General features: G+C 54.3%; 4 protein-coding genes across 4 annotated transcripts in view; 2 read left to right on the top strand and 2 right to left on the bottom strand.

Annotated features, from left to right (window-relative positions):
- Nucleotides 1–5: 5 nt before the first annotated feature.
- MARCHF9 (membrane associated ring-CH-type finger 9) lies at nt 6–3,270 on the top strand (the record flags this gene model as incomplete). Its single annotated transcript, XM_004700500.3, has 4 exons — nt 6–227; nt 1,143–1,298; nt 1,957–2,149; nt 2,412–3,270. Coding segments are annotated over 4 exons (906 nt in total), but the record flags the coding sequence as incomplete, so codon positions are not given.
- Nucleotides 3,271–6,880: 3,610 nt separating this feature from the next.
- Nucleotides 6,881–11,321, bottom strand: LOC101646226 (25-hydroxyvitamin D-1 alpha hydroxylase, mitochondrial). The gene is made up of 9 exons (XM_004700499.2): nt 11,148–11,321; nt 10,384–10,574; nt 9,753–9,955; nt 9,478–9,678; nt 9,225–9,397; nt 8,866–9,035; nt 8,609–8,687; nt 8,116–8,313; nt 6,881–7,778 (listed from the first exon to the last, which is right to left on the bottom strand). Exons 1-9 carry the CDS (start codon nt 11,319–11,321, stop codon nt 7,665–7,667), a joined length of 1,503 nt encoding a protein of 500 aa, XP_004700556.1. The 3' UTR covers nt 6,881–7,664.
- A 1,885-nt stretch (nt 11,322–13,206) lies between these two features.
- On the bottom strand, nt 13,207–17,130 carry METTL1 (methyltransferase 1, tRNA methylguanosine). Its single transcript, XM_013004123.2, has 6 exons — nt 16,991–17,130; nt 15,838–16,001; nt 14,471–14,655; nt 14,261–14,374; nt 13,885–13,986; nt 13,207–13,724 (listed from the first exon to the last, which is right to left on the bottom strand). The coding sequence occupies exons 1-6, from the start codon at nt 17,101–17,103 to the stop codon at nt 13,563–13,565; spliced, it is 840 nt and encodes a 279-aa protein (XP_012859577.1). The 5' UTR covers nt 17,104–17,130; the 3' UTR covers nt 13,207–13,562.
- Nucleotides 17,131–17,879: 749 nt separating this feature from the next.
- Nucleotides 17,880–19,543, top strand: part of EEF1AKMT3 (EEF1A lysine methyltransferase 3) — a 9,020-nt gene continuing 7,356 nt past the window's right edge. Inside the window, exons 1-2 of the mRNA XM_004700498.2 lie at nt 17,880–18,056; nt 18,173–18,284. Coding sequence (XP_004700555.1) covers nt 17,880–18,056; nt 18,173–18,284 — 289 coding nt within the window. The remainder of the gene's footprint in view (nt 18,057–18,172; nt 18,285–19,543) is intronic.

Genomic DNA, 19,543 nt, shown 5'->3' with positions numbered 1-19,543 from the left:
CCGGCTGCTCGACCCGGGACGGCGACGGCGACGAAGAGGAGTACTATGGGTCGGAACCGCGGGCCCGGGGCCTGGCCGGGGACAAGGAACCGCGGGCCGGACCGCCGCCGCCACCCGCGCCACCGCCACCGCCCCCGGGTGCGCTGGACGCCTTGTCTCTCAGCAGCAGCCTAGACAGTGGGCTCCGAACCCCCCAGTGCAGGATCTGCTTCCAAGGCCCCGAGCAGGTCAAGCCTGGGGACCCGGCCGGGTGGGGAAGGGCGGGGGCGCGCACCTGGAGCGCCCAGGGAGACCGCTAGCAGGGGGCGGGGCCTGAAGAAGCAAGGTGGGACGGGGCACCAAGTGTCCAAGGAGTGGGGCGAGGGTTAAGTGGAGACTTCGGGAGCACAGCTCTGGATTGGGGGTAGGGGTCTCCAGGAAGAGGTGGGGCTTTCTCTGGAGAAGCCTCCCAAATTCACCTACTAATGGAGACAGCCCTTCACCACTCACCCCAGGATCTCCGGGGTGGGGGTAGGGGTGGGGGTTAGCGGAGGGGAGAGTTCTTGAAGGGAAGGCACGGCACCTTGGCTTCACCCACTATTTCACCCTATGGGGTACTTTGCTTCATTTCCCAACCTGCAACTTTTGTTTCATTGCAAAGAGTTTTCTTTGTTTAAATGTTATGGGCAACATTGCCCTGGGATTGGGCCAGTGGGGTGAGGGTGGGGGGTGTCTCTGTGTAGTGGGAAGGGCATTCCATTATTAAGGAGTGGGAACATGCTCCTCACCCCCTTCCCAGGGATTTCTCCTCATTTTGAGCCTCGGGAACTGAGGCCCATAACACACCCCAGCCTGGGCCAGATCTGTGAAATAGCTTAGAGGGATGAGGTGCGGGGAGGAAGGCATGGTTTGCTCCACGGCTCAAGACTACCCTCCCCAAATCCCAGGGAAAGGAGTCTCAATACCTCCCCTATCTCTCTGGTTCGGAGAAGTTTCTCTTGAGTTCTAACTTAAAAAAATTTCTTTTTCAACTGTAACCGTAGCATCCCATCTCGCTTTAGGTGTAAAGAATCGAGGTTGGTTGGTTGGTTTGAAGGTGGGAGCAGAGCTGAAGAAGGGTCAGGGTCGTCCTGGCTAACGACCCCTTCCCACTCTTCCTCCAGGGGGAGCTCCTGAGCCCCTGCCGCTGCGATGGCTCTGTGCGCTGCACACATCAGCCCTGCCTCATCCGCTGGATCAGTGAGAGGGGCTCCTGGAGCTGTGAGCTCTGCTACTTCAAGTACCAGGTCCTGGCAATCAGCACCAAGAACCCGCTGCAGGTGAGGGGCTAGGGTCCTAAGGCCAGTAGACTCCGGGACCCTCTAGGAAGCTTATTTCTTGCTGTGTGCTCTTCAAACCACCTCTTGCCGCCGCTCCACAGTCTATTACCTGCAAGTCTCTCCTTCATTGTTTATTCACAAAGAGGTTTCTTGGGTCCCAGCTGTGTCCTACATGCTGCTCTAGGCACTGGGAGGAAAAAGGAAAAGATGAGCATTTGGAGGAGGAGGTGGAGGATAATAGCAAACAAGTAGTGTTTACTCTGTATCGAGCTCTTGGAGTTTGTTAACTCCTTTAGTCTTCAGGCAAAAGGCTCATGATTAGTCCCAGTTTACAGATGAGGACATTGAAGCACAAAGAGACTAGGAAACAACCGTGCCCATGCTTACTCAGGCAGCAAATAATGGAGTTAGGATTTGAGGGGGCAACCTGGATGTTCTCCTTCAGTCTACCTGCCTTAGGTGAAGCCAGACAAGTGATATTTCGACATCTGAGAGATGCCACATCCCAGGTGTGATGAGGAGATGCACAGGTTAATCCTGCCTGAAGGCCTTGGGGGCGCCTCCTGCAAGTGTCCTCCTCTTCAGGTCCTTGCCCCCCACCCCCGCTGGTCTACCCTTCCCATGTCTCTGACTTCCTGTGACCCTGTCTCCCGCGCAGTGGCAAGCCATCTCCCTGACCGTCATCGAGAAGGTCCAGATCGCGGCCATCGTTCTGGGCTCTCTCTTCCTCGTTGCCAGCATCTCCTGGCTCATCTGGTCCTCGCTCAGCCCTTCAGCCAAGTGGCAACGGCAGGACTTGCTCTTTCAGATCTGCTACGGCATGTATGGCTTCATGGATGTCGTCTGCATAGGTGAGGGCGCCCTCTCCTCCCCTTCCCTGTTCAGCAGCTTCCTCAGACTTCCCTCTTTGACCTCTTTGCCCACCTCCTCAGCTCCATGCCCATGCTTTCCACCACCAGAGGCCTTTAAGGCTGGCATGCGTGCGGTCCTTCCATTCCTGCTACTTGAGTGCCCTCGAGGGCAGCCCTATGCCTTTCCTCTGAAGAAATGCTTGCTTAAGCTCCTCCGACCCAGGCAGCGGGTGACCCTCCATCCCTTGTTCCTCCTGCTCAGGTCTCATTGTCCATGAGGGCTCCTCAGTCTACCGCATCTTCAAGCGTTGGCAGGCAGTGAACCAGCAGTGGAAGGTCCTGAATTATGACAAGACTAAAGACATAGGAGGAGATGCAGGGGCAGGGACGGCAGGGAAGCCAGGCCCCAGGACCTCACGGACAGGCCCCACCTCTGGGGCCACCAGCCGTCCCCCAGCTGCCCAGCGCATGCGGACGCTCTTGCCTCAGCGCTGTGGTTACACAATCCTGCACCTCCTTGGACAGTTGCGGCCACCAGATGCCCGTTCCAGCTCCCATTCTGGCCGTGAGGTGGTCATGAGGGTCACCACGGTCTGAAAGCGGACGCCAGAAGCAGGGACCTTGAGTCAGTGTGTCTGCCAGAGATGAGCTCTCCCGGTCTCGGACCGCACTCCTGGCTGCAGGTGCTGCCTGGATGAGGCGTCTGGAGCACTCATACTGCTCCCACTCCGGAGGGAGGATCTCTGCGGGCAGCCTCAAGCTGGAGACATTGCTGGGCCTCGACTGCGCACTGGATGCCATCCAGTCCTGACAGCTCCGCACACTCGGGCAGCCGGTGGGCAGGTGGGGAGAGCAGCTTTGCTTCCCTGGAGAAAACCATCCTTACCTCAGCTCCTAGGGCCTCCAGGCCCCCAGCTCTCTCACGGCAACTTGGTGAAGGGGGGCCCATGCCAGAAGACCGGGGCTGTAGATCCCCCACTCCCCAACCCACGGCCACAGGGCATCTGGCAATAAGACTAGCATTCATTGACCTCCCGTTCCCTGCATGAGGGCGGGGGGACTTCCCCCTGTTCCTCCCCCCATTGCATGGGGGGAGGGCATAAAGAATCATTTATATGCTCCTGGTGACTCCTTCCTCATCTCGGGCTTTTCTCGAGGGCTGAGAGGTGTGGGGAGGTTTCTCAACATGGGTTGCAAATTCCAAATGTAGCGATGGATGGGGTTTGGAGGTGGAGGTGTAACTCCCACTTGCTGGTGAGTAATTCACGTTGGCTGCTAGGTGGCAGTGCTTAGAAGTATCTGAGGGGTGGACCTGCCACCTGTGAGTTGTGTGATTTAGAAGGGGGAAACACAATACTTGGCTGTTGGAATGAGGGTAAACAAGAGCCGGGTCAACATCCTATTATAAAGAACATCGGTAATGGTATAAGAAGATTTCTAGGCTACTTGATGGTTCATTTATTTCGAGTAGTCATGAGGGTAGCAAATCCAAAATGAGATTTTCATTTGCAGTTGCACGGGGCCTTGGAATGGGGTGCAGAGTGGCTTAATAGCTATGGACACATGAGGGGACTGACAGGGTAAATGGGAAGGATGGTGGTTATCTAAGGGCATGAGGGTTACTCTGCCCCTCTAAACACGGAGGCCTTGGAGTGAAGGGAGGCCTGAGTTCTTTATCTTGCTCTGGGATTCGCCGAGGTTCTAATAGTCCTTCTGGGGTCCTGGGCTCACTCAGGGAAGTGGCAAGAAGTGAATTCAGACTCACTTGGAGTGAGACAGGAGTTTCCAGTGTTAGAAGTCTGGAAACCCCAGTTGAAGCTGCTCCCACAGAAACTTAGGATCATGGGCTTGAGCCCAGTGGTGTTAATGGAAAGGTATTGCGCTCGCAGGCAGCAACACAGAAGACCGTTGCTTATGGCGAGAAAGCTTTGGGGAGGACGAGGTAAAGTGCCAGAAGCCGAGCCCCTTTCTCCAGAGGACTTGGGGATGTGTATTGTATGAATTACGGTGTCTTTTAAGGGAATTATTCATCAGCGACTAGAATAACTACTCCAGACATTGCTAAAGTCTGATCCAGAGGCTGTTCTTGGACTTTGCTCGGAAGGTTCTTTCTGCTCTGGCTTTTCTCCGTGGAGGTTCTAGAGATAATTTTAATTTTAATCTGACATGGAGATGGCTTCTGATGTCTGGTGGCCATGTATATCAGAAGGAAACACTTCCGGGTGTGGCCTCCTAGCCTCTGATCAGTTGTGGATCAGACCATTGTGATCACTAGAGTTGTTGGCTGATTTTCAGAACTGGAGTGCCAGGCTTTTCTATTTGTCTTCATCTGGAAGCACCACAGTAACACACAGGCTTCCATAGTCCGTCAGGTGATGGCTGTGCACGGGTGAGGTAACTGGGCAGGGAACCTAAGTCTCTTGCATGGAAGGTGAGAATATTACCAATGCTGCATGCTTCTCCATTAACAGGGCCCACCCATCCAACTCCCAGGAAATGGTGATCTACCTCTAAATTGGGCCTTGGCTGCTGTCCATGGTGCTGGGTCCAGGTTAGCCTGACTGCAGGAACCCAAGTTGGATGAGGCTCAATAATGGAAGTGTGTCCACTTTTCACCTTTGAGGGCCTCAAGATAGAGGTGGGGCTGTGGTTGAGCCTTCCATCTTCCCAATAAGAAAGTGTTTCCCTAAGGAGATAACTCCCACTGTTCTCCACCAGGGGAGGCAGAAGGGCCAATCTTTACTGATTTGCCGCTCACAGAACTGATGGGTGTCAGAAAACTTGAACCCCAAACTCTTGTCACTGAGGCAATTTTGACTCAATGCCCTGTGGGTTTCCAAGACTAGATTTTTAGGGGAGTAGAAAGCTTCATCTTTTCCTGCAGAGTGGCTGGTGGATTTGAACTGCTGACCTCGTGGTTAGCAGTCCAATGTGCTACCGGGGCTGCTGGTGGGATCAGAAGGGAGACAGAAAAACAGAGCGACCGCTGATACCTATACCAGCAGATAGGAACTCAGGTAGATGTGTATACCAGAGGACTTTAGTAAGTTCATGGAAAAATGGAGTTAAAAGATAATGGAATTATTCCGCAAACTGTTAGAAGCCTGGTTGTGCGTGTGGGTATTTTGCCAAGCCTGGGCTGTCTCCTCATGATACCGCCACACGGAAGCTTAGACCCACTCAAGAGTAAACGCACACAAGCACACTGTTTACATTTCTGCCCTGAATCCTGAAACAAGGCCAAGTGAGACAGTGCATTGCCCTCACCCCACCCCCTTAACACCAGCAGAGGTCTTGTGTAGGAGTTGGGGCTACAAGCCAGTATGGTCCCTTCTCCGTTCTCCAACTTAAAGATATCCTTATTCAGGAAGAAGTCCTGGTAGTAAGTGATTAAGCCTTTGGCTGCTAAGTGAAAGGTCAGTGGCTAGACCCCACCAGCTGTTTTGTGGGAGAAAGATGTAGCAGTCTGCTTTTATATAGATTTACAGTCTTGAAAGCCCTATGGGTCAGTTCTACTCTGTCCTATAGGGTCACTGTGAGCTGGGTCAACTCAATGGCTTTGTCTTTTATTCAGGAAAGGAGTCATGGGAACTGCTGCCACCCTACTGACCCAATGGGGAGTATGGGTGAGTAGAATACTCACCACTCCTTCCAGGGTCAAAAGCCTGAGAGCAGGCTGGGATTTTGAACTCCCTCAAAGCTCAAATCTGCTCGAAATTTCAGGTTCAAGTGGTGGCTAGTGACAGGGGTGTTTGGGCAGAGGTGGAGCTGAGGAGGGACCATGACTTCCCAAGCCTTGGTTTCTGCACCAGGCTTTGGTGTGCCCTGCCTCCCTGTAGACCTAGCCTGAAGCCTGGCTGGCTAACGGGATTCCTATGATCAGGGAGCCAGGGCCAGGGCCAGGGGCTGAGGTGATGGGAGGAGGAAGCGTAAAGTAAAATCTCCATCGACACCCAGCTAATTGGTATTGGGGCAGGGGCAGAAGGAAAGGGGCAAGTTCTGACACGGGAAGGGTAATCTGGGATACAGAGGGAGCTTTGGAAGAGTGTTGAGGGATTTATTTGGGTGGAAGATGAGTTAATTTGTATACATCACAAGGGGAGAGCAGTGCCCAGCCTCTGGGGGGCCAGAGAATGCTGACTCACGAGAACACAGGTTCCCTCTGCCACCCCTCTTTCCTTGCCTCAGTGCCCCAGGGTTTTTCTCCACCCCCACACTCAGCTTTCTTCCTATCTGCCTGCTTGGACCCGTGTCCTCTGAAGGGAATGGTCTCAGGATGGGACAAATTTTCCAGAGAGAGAGTAGAGGGAGCATTCTAGACTGTCCTATGGTTCTGGCAGTCCAGGTTCTAAAGGTGCTTCCCCTACCAACAAACTGGCCACCTTTGCACATCTTGGCCAATCACCAACCCCCTCACCCATCCCTACAGCCAAGCCCTTGCAGTTACTTTTCATCACAACCACCACCCGCCTTGCTCTTACCGAGAGTCGGGTTTGGCTGCCTGGCAGTTCTTTCTACAGACAAACAAGTCAGGCTTGTGATGCAAGTCACTCTTGAAGGCATCCAGACCTCCCATTGTGTGTGTGTGTGTGTGTGTGTGTGTGTGTGTGGTCACTCCCAAGCCTTGAGAAATCAAGGTGTGGGGGAGGAGGGTCAGGGTTTTGCACCCACTTCCAAGATGTGGGAGTGGGTGAGCAGTAAGTCAAAAGTCAAGGGTGGAACTTTGGAAACTTAATTTCAAAACGGAATGTTTTCCAACTTTAATATATATAAAAAAAGGCAGGCATAGGCCTCGGCAGGGAGGGACAGGCCAGTGATCTCTCTTCCTGGTGATTAGTTATCAGGACAATCTGGCCTATGAGTGACCAAAGGGCCAAAGAAAGTTTCAAAAGCCATAACTAGGCTAGGACAGACCCACCTTCCTAGGGCCAAGATAATGAAGGAGGGAATGGAGGGGCGAGATGGAACCTGGTGAATTGCTGATCCTTTCTGCCACATGGCCCAGGGTCAATCTGACAACGTGTGTGGTGTCATCTAGCGAGAGAGAGGCCCTGGCAGGGGATATGGAGACCAAATTAAACCTGATCCTTGATGTCCAAAAGCTCCCGTGCAAAGTGGAAGGATCAACCAGGTGCAGAGCAGATGCACAGTGAATCAGCTCATGCTGCCATACATGCTTAGCCAGCAGCCCATGAGCAGTGGGGAAGCCCCCAAAGGGCAGTGATTGAGCGTTTTCTTGGGCCACCCAGCATTATTACTTAGGATCTGAGTTGGTGGTCCCTGAAGGCTGCATATGACAGGACCAGGGACAGAACTAAGCACAATGTTTGTTTCCTTTTTCCCCCTGGGCTGCTGAGCCAGGTCCATAGCATACTTCACACCTTGGTCAGGGCAACCTCAAGCACTTTGCTATGGTCCTTCTAACCAGTGTGATCAGATAGGCCTCGAGAGAGATACAGCTCTTGGTGGTGCACCCAGTAAGTCTGTGTGGTGACGAGAGCCCGTGCAAACAGGGTTATCGGTCCACAAACTGTAGATTGATGCTCCTCTCAGGTACTAGGACAGTCCGGGTCATCGGTCTGATTGGGGCCGCACCAGGTTCAGGCAGCACCTCAAAGTGGATCAAGATCTGGAAAGGTACAAAGAAGGCTATCACTATGGGAGGGACCTGTAGTGGTGGGCTCCACTGATCAGGGGCCTTTGTCAGGATAGGATAGCCAGTGTAGAGGTGGCACCTGGGGCTGGGGGGAGACAACTTTGTGGTTATTGAGGGTAAGACATTACGGTAGGAAGAGAGAGCCTGAAGCCCTTGCTCATTCTTCAGGCCTATGGCAGTATTGCCCTATTTCAGAAGATTAGGCCGACCAAGTTGTATCTGTTTCTACGCTCATCAGAGAAGAGCCCACAGCGTTAGAAGGTTGGGCCTGTATCCTATCTAGGGACAGTGCAAGGTCTGCACCACTCACCTGGGCTAAAGCCATTTGCAGCTCCAGCTCTGCTAGGCGTCTCCCCATGCAGCTGCGCTTGCCAAAGCCGAAGGGCAGAGATGCGAATGGGTGGGGGGCTGGATCCTCCCCGAGCCAGCGAGCTGGTCGGAAAGAGTCAGGCTCTGAGAACTGGGCAGGATCACGAGAAGTCGCATAGTGACACAGAGTGACCAGCGTCTGGTGAGAGAGGAACACAACTTGTCAGTTGAGGCCTAGGAATGTGGGGAGGGGCATGCCTGGTAGGGGGAGAGAACACATTGATGAGGACAAAGGCAGGTTCTGGTGAGTGAATGGGGACATTTTTGGGGTGTTTACTTTGGGAATGATTTCTCCGCTGCCCATTACATCTGGCAGAAAGGCATTTCAGGCCTATGGGAGTGTTTGAAAGGCTGACGGGGAGTGGGGAGTGTTGGCTGAGGCCCAAGCTAATGAGGGATGGGCGCAGCAAATGGGATGGACAGGCTCTACTCACATTTTTGGGGAGAACGTAGTCACCCACACGAATGTCTTTGTCTGGAACACGGGAATTTCCAGGGACCACAGGGTACAGCCTGGGTTGCGGAGTACGAGAGAGGCAGCATGGTGAAGCTGGGGCCTCCCACCCATCTCCAATGGTTACACCCATTTTTAGAGGGGAATGCCATCTTTCTCTGCTCTCTCTCCTCCTTCTCTCCACCATCCCCTTCTCCAGCATCTTCCCTAGCACCTCCTCCTTGCCTTCCCCCTTACCTCAGCACCTCCTTGACCACAGCCTTTAGCAGGGGCAGCTGGGATAGAGCTGCTGGGGAGTGGGCGCAGGAGCTGGGGCCCAAGGCAGCTGTGATCTCCGTGTGCAGTGCCCTCTGAACATCTGGGTGCCGGGCAAGCTCATACAGAGCCCAGGAGAGCGTGTTGGACACCTGAGGGCAGGCGTGAGAAACCAGAGGGTTGGATTCGGGAATCCAGGGCAGGAGGCTGAATACAGGCAGTCTGGGGCAAAGGGGGTGCCAAGCCAAGTTTGTCCAGAGGGCCACGGTGGGTCACCTGCAGCAGGAAGGTGACCCGCTAAACGCTGGAAAGGAGGCCCTAGCCAAGAGGAAGACCCTCACCGTGTCCACCCCAGCCAGGAGCAGCTCGGTCACATTCCCCAGGATGGATGGGACCGGAAGTTTTTCTCGCAACAGGTGGTAGGTCAGATGAGAAACAGGTCCAGGGTCTCCCTCCAGCTGTCCCTGGTTCCTCATGGTCATCTCGGCCACTCGCTCTTCCACATGCTGCTGGGCTGTGTGGGGAGAAGGCAGTGATAGGTCACCACTCCTGGGCAGGCTCTGGCCCCTAGCCCCACCTAGTCCCGTATCTCACCAAATGCAAACATCTGGTCCCAGTCCCGGCAGAGGCGACCCCAGGGTCCCGGCACTAGGCGGTGCAGCCACTTGGGCATCGCCATGGTAAGCAAGGTGGACACGAACACAGAGCCCACGGCCCGGATGAAGGTCTCGGTGTCTGGCGGCACTTGGGCCTCGAGACAGCCCAGACGCGACCCCAGCAGCACGGCGGCTATGCCTGGCAGGGAGGGGAGCCGTCAGGGCAAGGGGCACCAGGGTTTCCAGCCCACTCCATGGGCCCAGGCTACTCACCTTCTAGTCCGAACTTGTAGAACTCTCCCGCCACGTCCTGAACCAGGGTGGGTGGCCCGGCGCACAGGCCCCGCTGGCGCCGCAGTCTCAGAACCAAGTCACCAACCACGTCGTCCAAGGCCCCGGCATAGCGGGTGGCCGCTTGGGGACGAAGGAGGAGCGGAGCCAGGAGGCTGCGGAGCCGCTGCCATTCTTCGCCTTCCCTGCAGGGGGGGGTGCGGAGAGCTGGCCTCAGGGCGGGGGCGGGGTGTGACAGCAGCCCGATGGGGCGGGCGGACCCGCTGGGTGGTCTGCGCCCTAAGGACACGCTATCCCGCCCAGCCAGCGCCAGCCTTCCCAACTCCCCTTGGCGTTACTCATTTCCTGCCCCGAGGGGTCTGCGTTCCTGGGTAAGCTGAGTCAAGGAGCCCTCCCTCCCTCCACACCCCACTAGTTCCCAGCATTCTGGCTTCACCAGCAAAGAAGGAGTGGGGAGGGCGGGGACGGGGCTTGACCCAAGTTTGGGTGAAACCGACTGGACTGGGAACCCCGAGGTGCCAGGAGGTTGGGGAAATGGCCGCCCTCGCTCTGCGCTCCCACATGGCCCGGGGACCGGCGCCACAGGAGCGGACCGGGTGCCGCGAGGACTCACGCTGTGAGCAGTCCGCAAGCCCGCTGCCGATGGCGCCGATGCTCCGTCCAGGGCGAGAAGCTGCAGCGCTCGGGCTGGGGTCCCTCTTGTCGCAGCAGCTGCTCGACGAGTGCTGGAGCGGCCACGTACACCGTGCGCACTGTCCCGAAGCTAGCCAGCCACACGGGGCCGAAGCGCGCGGCGCCCTGCACCTGGGAGAACGCGCCAAGTGGGTCCTGGAGACGCGGGCCGGGAACTCCCGGCTTACCCAGTGCTAACGCCTAGGGACTAGTGGGCTTCTCAATGAGTTCCAAACTCCTCTTTTCCCCATTTGGCATCCCGACGAAGTTTGGGTGGCTGGTGAGCCAAACCGGGAAACCCTGCGCTGAGCAGATACGCAAGAACTCTCCTTGGTCCTCTGGCTGAGCTGAGGCAGAAAAATCCTTATGGGTTCCCCTCTTGGTCTGTTCAGCTCAGGCTGTCCCCCCCCCCCCCGAACTGGAAAGCCTGCTGTAGCTTTAAACAGAACGCGCCTAGTACAGTGTGCCCTGCACTGGCTTCCAGTGCCCTGTACTGGCGCTCAGGTTCGGAGCTGGCCCGGTAAGAAGCTGCTTCTTGAGCCCACTCCTTGGCCGGTTACTGCCACAGTCCCGAGTTTCAACTTGCCTTCCCCCAAATTCACAGGCATCTGTCCTCACTGGCCCTCCCTGCATTCTGTCTTCTAAAGTTGCCAGAACTAGCGTCCCTAGGTCCCAGTCCTGGAAATGGAGTGTCCCCAGCCCTACCTGCAGTTCGTGTAGTCGTGACAGTCCCCCTTTGCAGAAGAGTTCCACCAGGAAGCCCGGCGTGGAGGGGCCTGGGATGTGGGCCAAGCTCCGGGGCGCTGAGTCGGCACCTCGCTCGGGAGCCCAAAGGCCACGATGGAACACCTTAGAGGCGAACTTGAACGTCTGGGTCATGGTTTGGGTCATAAAGCCCGCCAAACAGAGGGCTTCTGAGCATTTTGCCTGCTTCCCCAGCCTCTATTTAATCCCTGGGCGACGCCCCCTTTCCAAACTCTATAGCGAATCTCTTTTTAGTGGTCCATGCTGGGGATCTGCAACCAAGCCGCGCCCTTGAAGGACAGCAGGCGGGGCTTCCTTTGCGATTCCCTTGAACCTCCCGTGGCACCCAGTGGGGAGTTGCCCCCCTCAGCTTCTACTCTTGGTCTGGTGGCCTAGACCAGCAGGGACACATCCTTTCCTGGGGAAGGCTAGTTGGACTCCACTAGAGGGCAACTGGCTCAATGCTGGGTGGTTTGTGAATTGTGCCCTAATTTCAAACCTCTCTGCCTGTAAATCATAATCCCATTTGGGTCTGAGTTGGAGGCCTGGTAGCATAGTGGTTCCTTGCTGGGCCGCCGTCAGGTCATCAGCAGGAAACCACCAGGCTCTCCCTGAGAGGAAGACAGGGCTTTCTACTCTCTAAAGAAACCCAGAGGGACAGTTCTATCTGTCCTACAGGGTCCTTCTAAGTTTGGATGGCGATACGGGGTTTTGTTTGTTACATTAGTGTGGTAGAATTAGCATAGGTTGTCTTGATTTTTGAGATAGAGACTACAGAAGATGTACCAAAGCAGCTGAAAGGGATGGCGGCTTTCCTCTTGAGCACCCTGATTTTGGACTTCTAGCCACCTACAGGAAATCATGCTCAGTGAAGTAAGTAGGGCATCGAAAAAGACCCTCCATGAGATGTCCCGACAGAGGGGCTGCAACAGTGGCCCAAACATAGCAATCGTGAGGATGGCATAGGACCAGGCAGGGTTCTCCTGATTCGCAATTTACAATGTATTTCAATAAATAAAGTATGGGCTCCACAAAAATCAAATAAAGATTGGACAGTGTTTCCTCCTCTTGTACATGGGGTTGCTCGAGGTTGGAACTGATGGGACATGGGACGGCACTCAACAATAGCAGCCTCCTAACGGAGGCATTCATTTCTAAAGTGAGGCATCCACTCGTGACATTTCTGTTACAGCAGCGCTGGAGAACCAAGACAGTGACCCACAAGCTGTATGAGTCAGCCCTGGTATTCCCACCACTTTCCCAGGGAGCCAGGCCCCGGGCTTATCCTCAGGAATTCCCCACCCTCCAGCTCCCCCAGGAAGGACAGCTGTAAATGCCCCTGGTTCACGGTTGGTTCATCTGGGCTACGTGGTGGGCTGCACGTTGTGGGGAGCAGAGTTGTCATTCTCCCCTCTCCTCTCCAGGTTGGGCAAGTGACTGGGTGTGTTCATGGGTTAAACTGGCTCCAGGAATTTTCATCTTTGCTCCTGAGGTGAGTGCTGGAAGGTTTTTGGTCAAAACGTTGTGTTCCTCCAGCTCTGGGAATATTGGACTTGAGGACGAGAAACGTAGGAGCTTTTTACAAATTAGAAAAGTTGGGTCCCTGGACTGAGGAAGAGAGGAATGCTTAGAACCCCCACTTGACTCTGTCCTCTCTTGGAGGGGTGTGGAACTTTCTGGTCAGCAGCTGCTGTTCAGCCTCAGAACCCTCCTTAGTTTAGCTGCTGCTCCTTGCTCTCCCACTCCCATCCCCACTGGGCTCCGTGCCAGTCCGCTCTGCAACCTAAGGTCAACATGAAGGAGAGGGTCTCTCTACCCTATACCATTTAGGGACTCTCCAGAGACAGCAAGGAGAGAGCAGATAGCCTAAGTCCAGTCTTGGCCAAGGAGAGACCTAGTGAGGACGTGTGACACATACTCCAGCCTTTCCCCAAAAGAACTGCAGCACGGACACGTGCACACGGTACCCAAGGACTGTGCCTCCAATGCATGAACTGGCCAGTAAACACAACGGGACAGGTGATTTTGGCCCAGCAGGCAGTTTAGAGGCATAATATAGCTCCTCACCCCAGCTGAGAGATCTCAGGAGGTGAGTAGGCTAGGGGGTGGGGGGTAGTCAAGAACCCACACTGCCAAGATCCCCTCCAGTCCAAGTTCCTTTGACATTCTCAGTCAGCTTCTTCTGCTTTCTGCCCTCAATAAAGGGGCACGATGGGAAGGAGTCAGGGGTAATGGTGAAAACTAGGGTTCTGCCTTGGCCAATTTCTTTGAGGTTCCCTGCCTCTTAACCCTGGCAGCCTGTGTTGGGAAGGCCCAGGGGGATCCGATCTTCTTTTTGGCCCCTTGAAGAGGGGTCAAGCTAGGCAGGATGGGCAGTCAGTGAGCGGGCTGTATGGGGCTGGTGGGGGGTGTCACTGCTGGGAGAGTGGGATCCTGTATTCTTCGGAAGATGGCTGGGAAATTCTTCCCTCCATTGCGTAGAACTTTCTTTCCCTCTTCGGTTGAAGTGCCCAGATGTCCCACAATAGGGTCTTCATTCTGGGAGAAGAAAGACTCTAGATGAATCTTTGCACACCTTTCAGAGTATCTCTGGCTTCTAGATTCCCACCTCATCTTCCTGGTACGAAGCTGACTTCAAAGGATATAGATCCTTGGGAAGATGTGCACCACTGCAAATTCCCTTAGGCCTCCGACTTACCAGCTCCTCCAGAGGCACATGCTCAAACAGAGGGTGTCCTTCAAAGTGGGTGCACATCCAGTCGTGTAGTTCCAGCACGTCAGTTATGGTATACACCAGCCCCTGCATCGGCAAAGGGAGAAAATCGGGCTTTCTACTCCTGTAAACAGTTATGGTCTCACAGGGGCAGTTCTACCCTGTCCTCTTGGGTCCCTGAGTTGGCGTTGACTCGATGGCAGTGAGAGAGCATAGGCAAAATCATTCTAGACAGAGGGGCTGCATGCCTCAAGGAGGGGGATGCTAGGAGCGGTGGTGTGAGCCCTTAAACCCACCCCCACTTAATTCTCATGGAGAGCCTCTGAACAGACCATCCTACTCTCCCTCCCACTCAACTCACCCCGATTCTCAGCACGTAGGCATATTCTGCCAGTAGCGTGGGACTGATGATTCGCCACTTGTGCTTAGTCCGCTTGAAATGTGGGTCCGGGAAGAGGAAGAACATCTTTGACAACTACGAGACAGACGTGCACAGACAGGATGGTGAGGGCCTACCTTCCCCACCCCTGTCTGCCACACACCAGTCTAACCCACTGGGGCCCCTCCCTACCTGGCCCTTTTGGAAGAAGTTAGGAAGATGCTTCATGGCATTACTACGCAGACAAGCAATGTTCTGGAAGCCACCTCCAGGAGCTGCACGTAGGGCCCGAATTCGGTCTTGCACATAGTCTGAAACCTTCACCCGAATTTCCAGGCCCAGAATCAGTGTGTTTGGGAATAGTGGCGACAGCTCCACTAGACACAGAAATAGAAATGGAATCAGTCCAGCCATGTGGGACATGCGAAGGGGCCAACACAAGAAAGGAAGCCTCACTCTGCAACTCACAAAGCCAAGAATGGCAGGTGGGAACAGGGAGATGTGTACAGTAAAACCTGCGACAGGCGGCACTCATATAAGGTGGGAACCTATTGAGTCTATTGAGTTGTATAATATGTGAATTATATGCAATCAAATGGTTTCAAAAGGCAAAATAAAATAAAAAGGTGGAAATCAACAAGGGAAGGGAAGCTCAAACTGTTCCCATTAAATAGAGAGCAGCTGAAAAGTGGTAACTATGTTGTCAAAGGCGGAAACCCTGGGAGACCTGGAAGATCAAGGTAGTGCCATTGTGTTCCAGCTCTCACAGGTTTCACTGCATATAAATGGCTCTATGCTGGAGGGGGGCGGGTAGGGCAGGGAGAAATATAGAAATTGTCATCAGAATGGGGAAATGGGAGGAGCTAGTACCACGTGGACATATGCAAGTACTTTAAGTTTTCACGCCTTGTTTCATGTATGCCTTAAGACACTATGACACATTGTTAAGATGAGGAAATCGAGGATGAGGCATGCCCATGGTCACAGAACTAAGAAGGGTTTGGAAGTGGAACTTGAACCAAAGTTTTATGATTCAAATACCACAGTCTTCCTGTCTGTCATACAGTTAGTTAGCTGTATGGTAAGATCTGAAAATAGGGAAGTGGTCCTGTATGTATGGCTGGGACAATACATAAGGGACCTGAGGAGCAGTAGGCATGCGTTCTGGTTGGGGGAGGGGGGCAGAGGGAGAAGGGAGGTGGTGGAATCCCTGAGTTCAGGATCACTGGCCACAGTGGCTAATCTCTGACGCTTGTGCTGACCCGCTCACTGACCCAGCACCTAGCAGGTGAAATGAGTCATGCAGAACTGGGTCTAGGGGTGGAGCCAGACAGGACAACCTGGGTTCTAAGAGGCATTTGAGGCAACCCTCTCCTTTCACTAGACCAAAGTCCACAGACCCCGAGTAGAGGGAAGGTGGAGGCACGCCACACTGATGTCACGGTGCCAGTGTTTGGTCCGAAGGGGAAAGGCCAATTTGGGGCCCCATCAAACCTGCTGAAATGGCAGAACCTAAGTCACTGCCTTGCCTTGTCGAAAAGAAAGGGGTAGAATGTTACCTAACAGGCCACCATAGCCACAGCCTATGTCTGCAAACTCCACTTGGGCCTGAGGCCTTTTCTCTTTCTTCTCCTTTGGGTCATCATGGCTCTGGTTTGGAGTTAGTGGAGCAAAGAACTCTGGGTATAGCTCAGACCAGTCCATCTCCTGTGGCTTCACTGGGCTATTGGAGAGAAGTCATGGCGAGGAGAGAATGTTGGTCATACACCGTGGGAAGTGGTACCCTGTGAGGGTGGGAAGAGGCTTTCTTAAAAATTCTGTAACAGTGGGCCCTGTGGCTTCTGGGGACCAAACTGGAAACCACTCTTATCCCCCAGTGTGAATCATAGGCCCATCATGGGGCCCATGTTGCTGCTGACTGACCTGATCATCTTCATTTCTACACATCGATAGGGCCCTGGTGGGGACTACTTTATGGGTTGGGGATGGAGTAAGGTATGGGCAGGATTGAACATTAATAAAATAATAATCATCCAACAAATGAAACTGAAAGAAGGAAATGACATGGTGCCTTTTTCACTTTGGTCTCAAGAAATTTTTCTTTTCCTTTCTAGACATGCTATGAAGACCCCTGGTGCCCCAGTGCGTTAAATGCTGGATTTGCTAACCACAAAAACAGCAGTTGGAACCCATCGGCTGCTCCGTGGGAGAAATACGAGACTTTGCGCTCCCATACAGATTTAGTCTCGGACACCCATGGCGCAGTTTTGTCCTGTACTACAGGCTCGCTACGGAGCCCTGGTGGGATGCTCACCTCAAAGCCGGCAGATTGAAACTAATAGCCGCTCCGCGGGAGAAAGCCAGGGCTTTCTACTCACTTACAGAGTTACGTCTCAGAAACTCACAGGGGCAGTTCTACTCTGTCCTATAAGGTCACTGTGAGTTGACATCGACTAGATCCGATGGCAGAGTTTGGTTTGAGTTGGAATTGACACCTCCAGAATGCCACGCCCATTCCTTAATTGTCAACTCCGCCCTCTGTCACACCTCCTGAACACACCCCTAACAACAAAGACGTCACGCAGCGGCCCTTCCCGGGTCTAACTCAGATCTTCCCCACCCTCCTTCTCGTCCCTCTACGAAGGACCCAGCTGCTCCGGGCTGCCTTGAGTATTCCACCTTCCACTCTCTCCCCCTGCCCTGCTCACGCACTAGCGCAGTGTATGGTCCGCCATGGGGTTAGAGTGTGCGCGTTGCCGGTAATATCGCTTCTGAGGCTGCGGGGCCTCCGCTCCGGCCCAGTTCCCAGTCTCGGCTCCCTCCATGATCTGCAACTCGGGGCTGCTCCACCTGACCCACGTGGAGGCCTAGGCAGGAGGCGCGTGATAATGACGCAGTCAGACCGTCGGCGGACAGGCCCCGCCCCTTAAAGGCCCAGGCGCGAATTCCGCCGCGCTCGGCGCGCAGGGTCGGGAGGGGAGCGTGCCGGGGGCTCCTCCGCTCGTTGTCTCTCTAGCTGAGCTGGCGAGGCGAGAGCCAGACCCCCAACCATTTTTCCCCTAGGCCTGCTTTTCCCGAGTCTGGTTGTTATTCTGTTATTCCGAGCTCTTGTGCGCCCCACAGGTGAGCAGGGCCTGGGGACCTCGTCTCCTATGGTAGAATTCACCCTGCTCCTTTCTGCTCCAGGAGCTAGCCGCAAGGTCAGTGGTTCACGTCCACTGCCCGCTCCGCAGGAGAGAGATGGGGAATGTGTGCTCCGGTAAGGAATTCTTCCGGAGCCTTTCTGCCCTGCCCTTTGGGGTCGCCATAGGTCGGAAGCCACTCCATGGCCTTTCCCTCCACCGCCTTTCCGGGCCCGTCTGCCTGCTCCGATCCTCCTAGCTGAGCTTGGGTCCGCTCGGGTGTGCGCTGGGGACCTGGCCAGGGAAGAGCAGCTCCTCATTCTACCGCCAGGAAGTCAAACTGGAGGAGGGAGGGCGTCCTCAGGGAGGCGGGGCTCGGAGTCGGAGCCCGGACACCGCGGGGGCCGGCCGACCCCGCCCGCCCCGCTGCAGATCCGCGATCGGGGCGCGCGACGTGGCACCCGGGCGCGCTCGGCCGGATGGCGGACCCCGACCCACAGCCCGAATCCGAGGCGGAGTCTGTGTTCCCGCGCGAGGTCGGGCTCTTCGCAGATTCTTACTCGGAAAAGAGTCGGTTCTGCTTCTGTGGGCACGTGCTGAGCATCACGCAGAACTTCGGGGCCCACCTCGGGGTGGCAGCGCGGGTGTGGGACGCGGTGAGGAGTGGGCTGCGCTGGGTGGGGGTGGTGGGTGGCGGACTCCTGTCCCTGACTCCCAGGGGGAACCAGCCCTGCCACAGTTTTTTTTAATTCCTTTCTTTTTCCTCCTATAGGCTTTGAGCCTGTGCAACTATTTCGAGAGGCAAAATGTGGATTTCCGAGGGAAGAAGGTGATCGAACTGGGCGCAGGGACCGGCATCGTGGGGATCCTGGCCGCGTTGCAGGGTGCGTGAACTGGGAGGAGCGAGGATGTGAAGGAATTGCCTTTGTGGGCTCTTGACTGGAAGAAGAGTGATCCTGCCCCAGCCTGAATCCTTACCCATAGGTCGGCGCTGATTGGCTATCAGAGCACCCAAAGTGGCTGATTCAGTGGCAGAAACGCAGCAGGCTGTCATAGAAAGAGTAGTATCTGCAGTTCTGCTCTCTGATTTCATGGAGAATGCTTTAATTTGAAACCCTCTTACCTTTGGACGAGATCTCTGGTCAAAATGACATATGGTGGGGCTACATACTTGGGAATACTTTGTAGGGGGAGCAAACCGAGGGAGCTGTATTTATTATACTCACGAGTTACTTTGTAACTTCATTAGGAATGTGTTTTAGATTATTTAGGTTGTTTGATTGGAAGTATGGAGGTTTCCGAGGGTTAAGATATATTTCAGGGGAGGTAGGGGTCATAATCAGCAGAGTTGGGAAAGGGAAAAATAAGGAAAACTTGTGTTTTGTCAAGAACCAACGTTGGCATATCCCCACCCCACTACCCCCTGCATCTAACCCACCCACATAAATAATCACATAGATAATGAGTAGTATTTATAGGGGGGAAATCGCAGGAGGTGGTGATTAGGTTTGTAAAAAGTGTATAACACGAGTTATTTGCAGTACAAACATGCTACAAAGGAAGCAGTTCTTTCGTTTGTAATCTAATGGGCAGACAAAAAGCCAGAGCAAAAGCAAGAATGGAAACGGCCATCTTCCTAGGGAGCACATCCACATATCCTTATTCTTTGGGAAGGAACTGGGTCACATTCAGGGAAGTCTTCGCAGAGGTGAGCCTTCATTTCTCTGTCCATTCCACTAACATGTATTCTGAGTCTCATATGTGCCAAGAATTATGCTAGGTCATACCACAATGAGAGGTGGGGGAAGAAGTTATAGTACACGAATTATGGGGAGGTAATGTGTATGGTTGTGGATAGTGGTGGATAGTTTCCGCCTCTGCTCAGCTGGAATTCCTTGGGACTCCATCAAGAGGAAGTCCTGTCAGAAGAAAAGGTGAGAAGTGTGAACACAACAGGATCAGAGAGAACAGAAGTGTCGACAGCCTTTTCCCCCTGAAGAGTGAGTGGATGAGAGGCAGGCAACCGCAGCCAACAACAAAAACCCAAATTCAGTGCCATCAGGGCGATGGCCAACCCGTAGGGCCCCTAGAGGGCAGGGTAGAACTACCTCTGTGGGTTTCTGAAGCTAGCTTTTTTTTTTTT

The sequence above is a fragment of the Echinops telfairi genome, unplaced genomic scaffold (assembly GCF_000313985.2).
Source record: "Echinops telfairi isolate 266 unplaced genomic scaffold, ASM31398v2 ScPeMD7_2;HRSCAF=8, whole genome shotgun sequence".
NCBI lineage: Eukaryota > Metazoa > Chordata > Mammalia > Afrosoricida > Tenrecidae > Echinops > Echinops telfairi.
This window is presented reverse-complemented; position numbering and strand designations above follow the sequence as displayed.

What these genes read in the sequence shown, in the direction of transcription:
- LOC101646226 (XM_004700499.2), bottom strand. Translation starts at nt 11,321, where the DNA reads ATGACCCAGACGTTCAAGTTCGCCTCTAAGGTGTTCCATCGTGGCCTT. An exon ending in CTACAAGTTCGGACTAGAAG is followed by an intron (nt 9,679 to 9,752) that starts GTGAGTAGCCTG and finishes CCTCCCTGCCAG; the next exon opens with GCATAGCCGCCGTGCTGCTG. An exon ending in GGACCAGATGTTTGCATTTG is followed by an intron (nt 9,398 to 9,477) that starts GTGAGATACGGG and finishes CTCCCCACACAG; the next exon opens with CCCAGCAGCATGTGGAAGAG.
- METTL1 (XM_013004123.2), bottom strand. Translation starts at nt 17,103, where the DNA reads ATGGAGGGAGCCGAGACTGGGAACTGGGCCGGAGCGGAGGCCCCGCAG. An exon ending in TGGCTATGGTGGCCTGTTAG is followed by an intron (nt 14,656 to 15,837) that starts GTAACATTCTAC and finishes TTCTGTGTCTAG; the next exon opens with TGGAGCTGTCGCCACTATTC. An exon ending in ACTTCTTCCAAAAGGGCCAG is followed by an intron (nt 14,375 to 14,470) that starts GTAGGGAGGGGC and finishes TCTGTCTCGTAG; the next exon opens with TTGTCAAAGATGTTCTTCCT.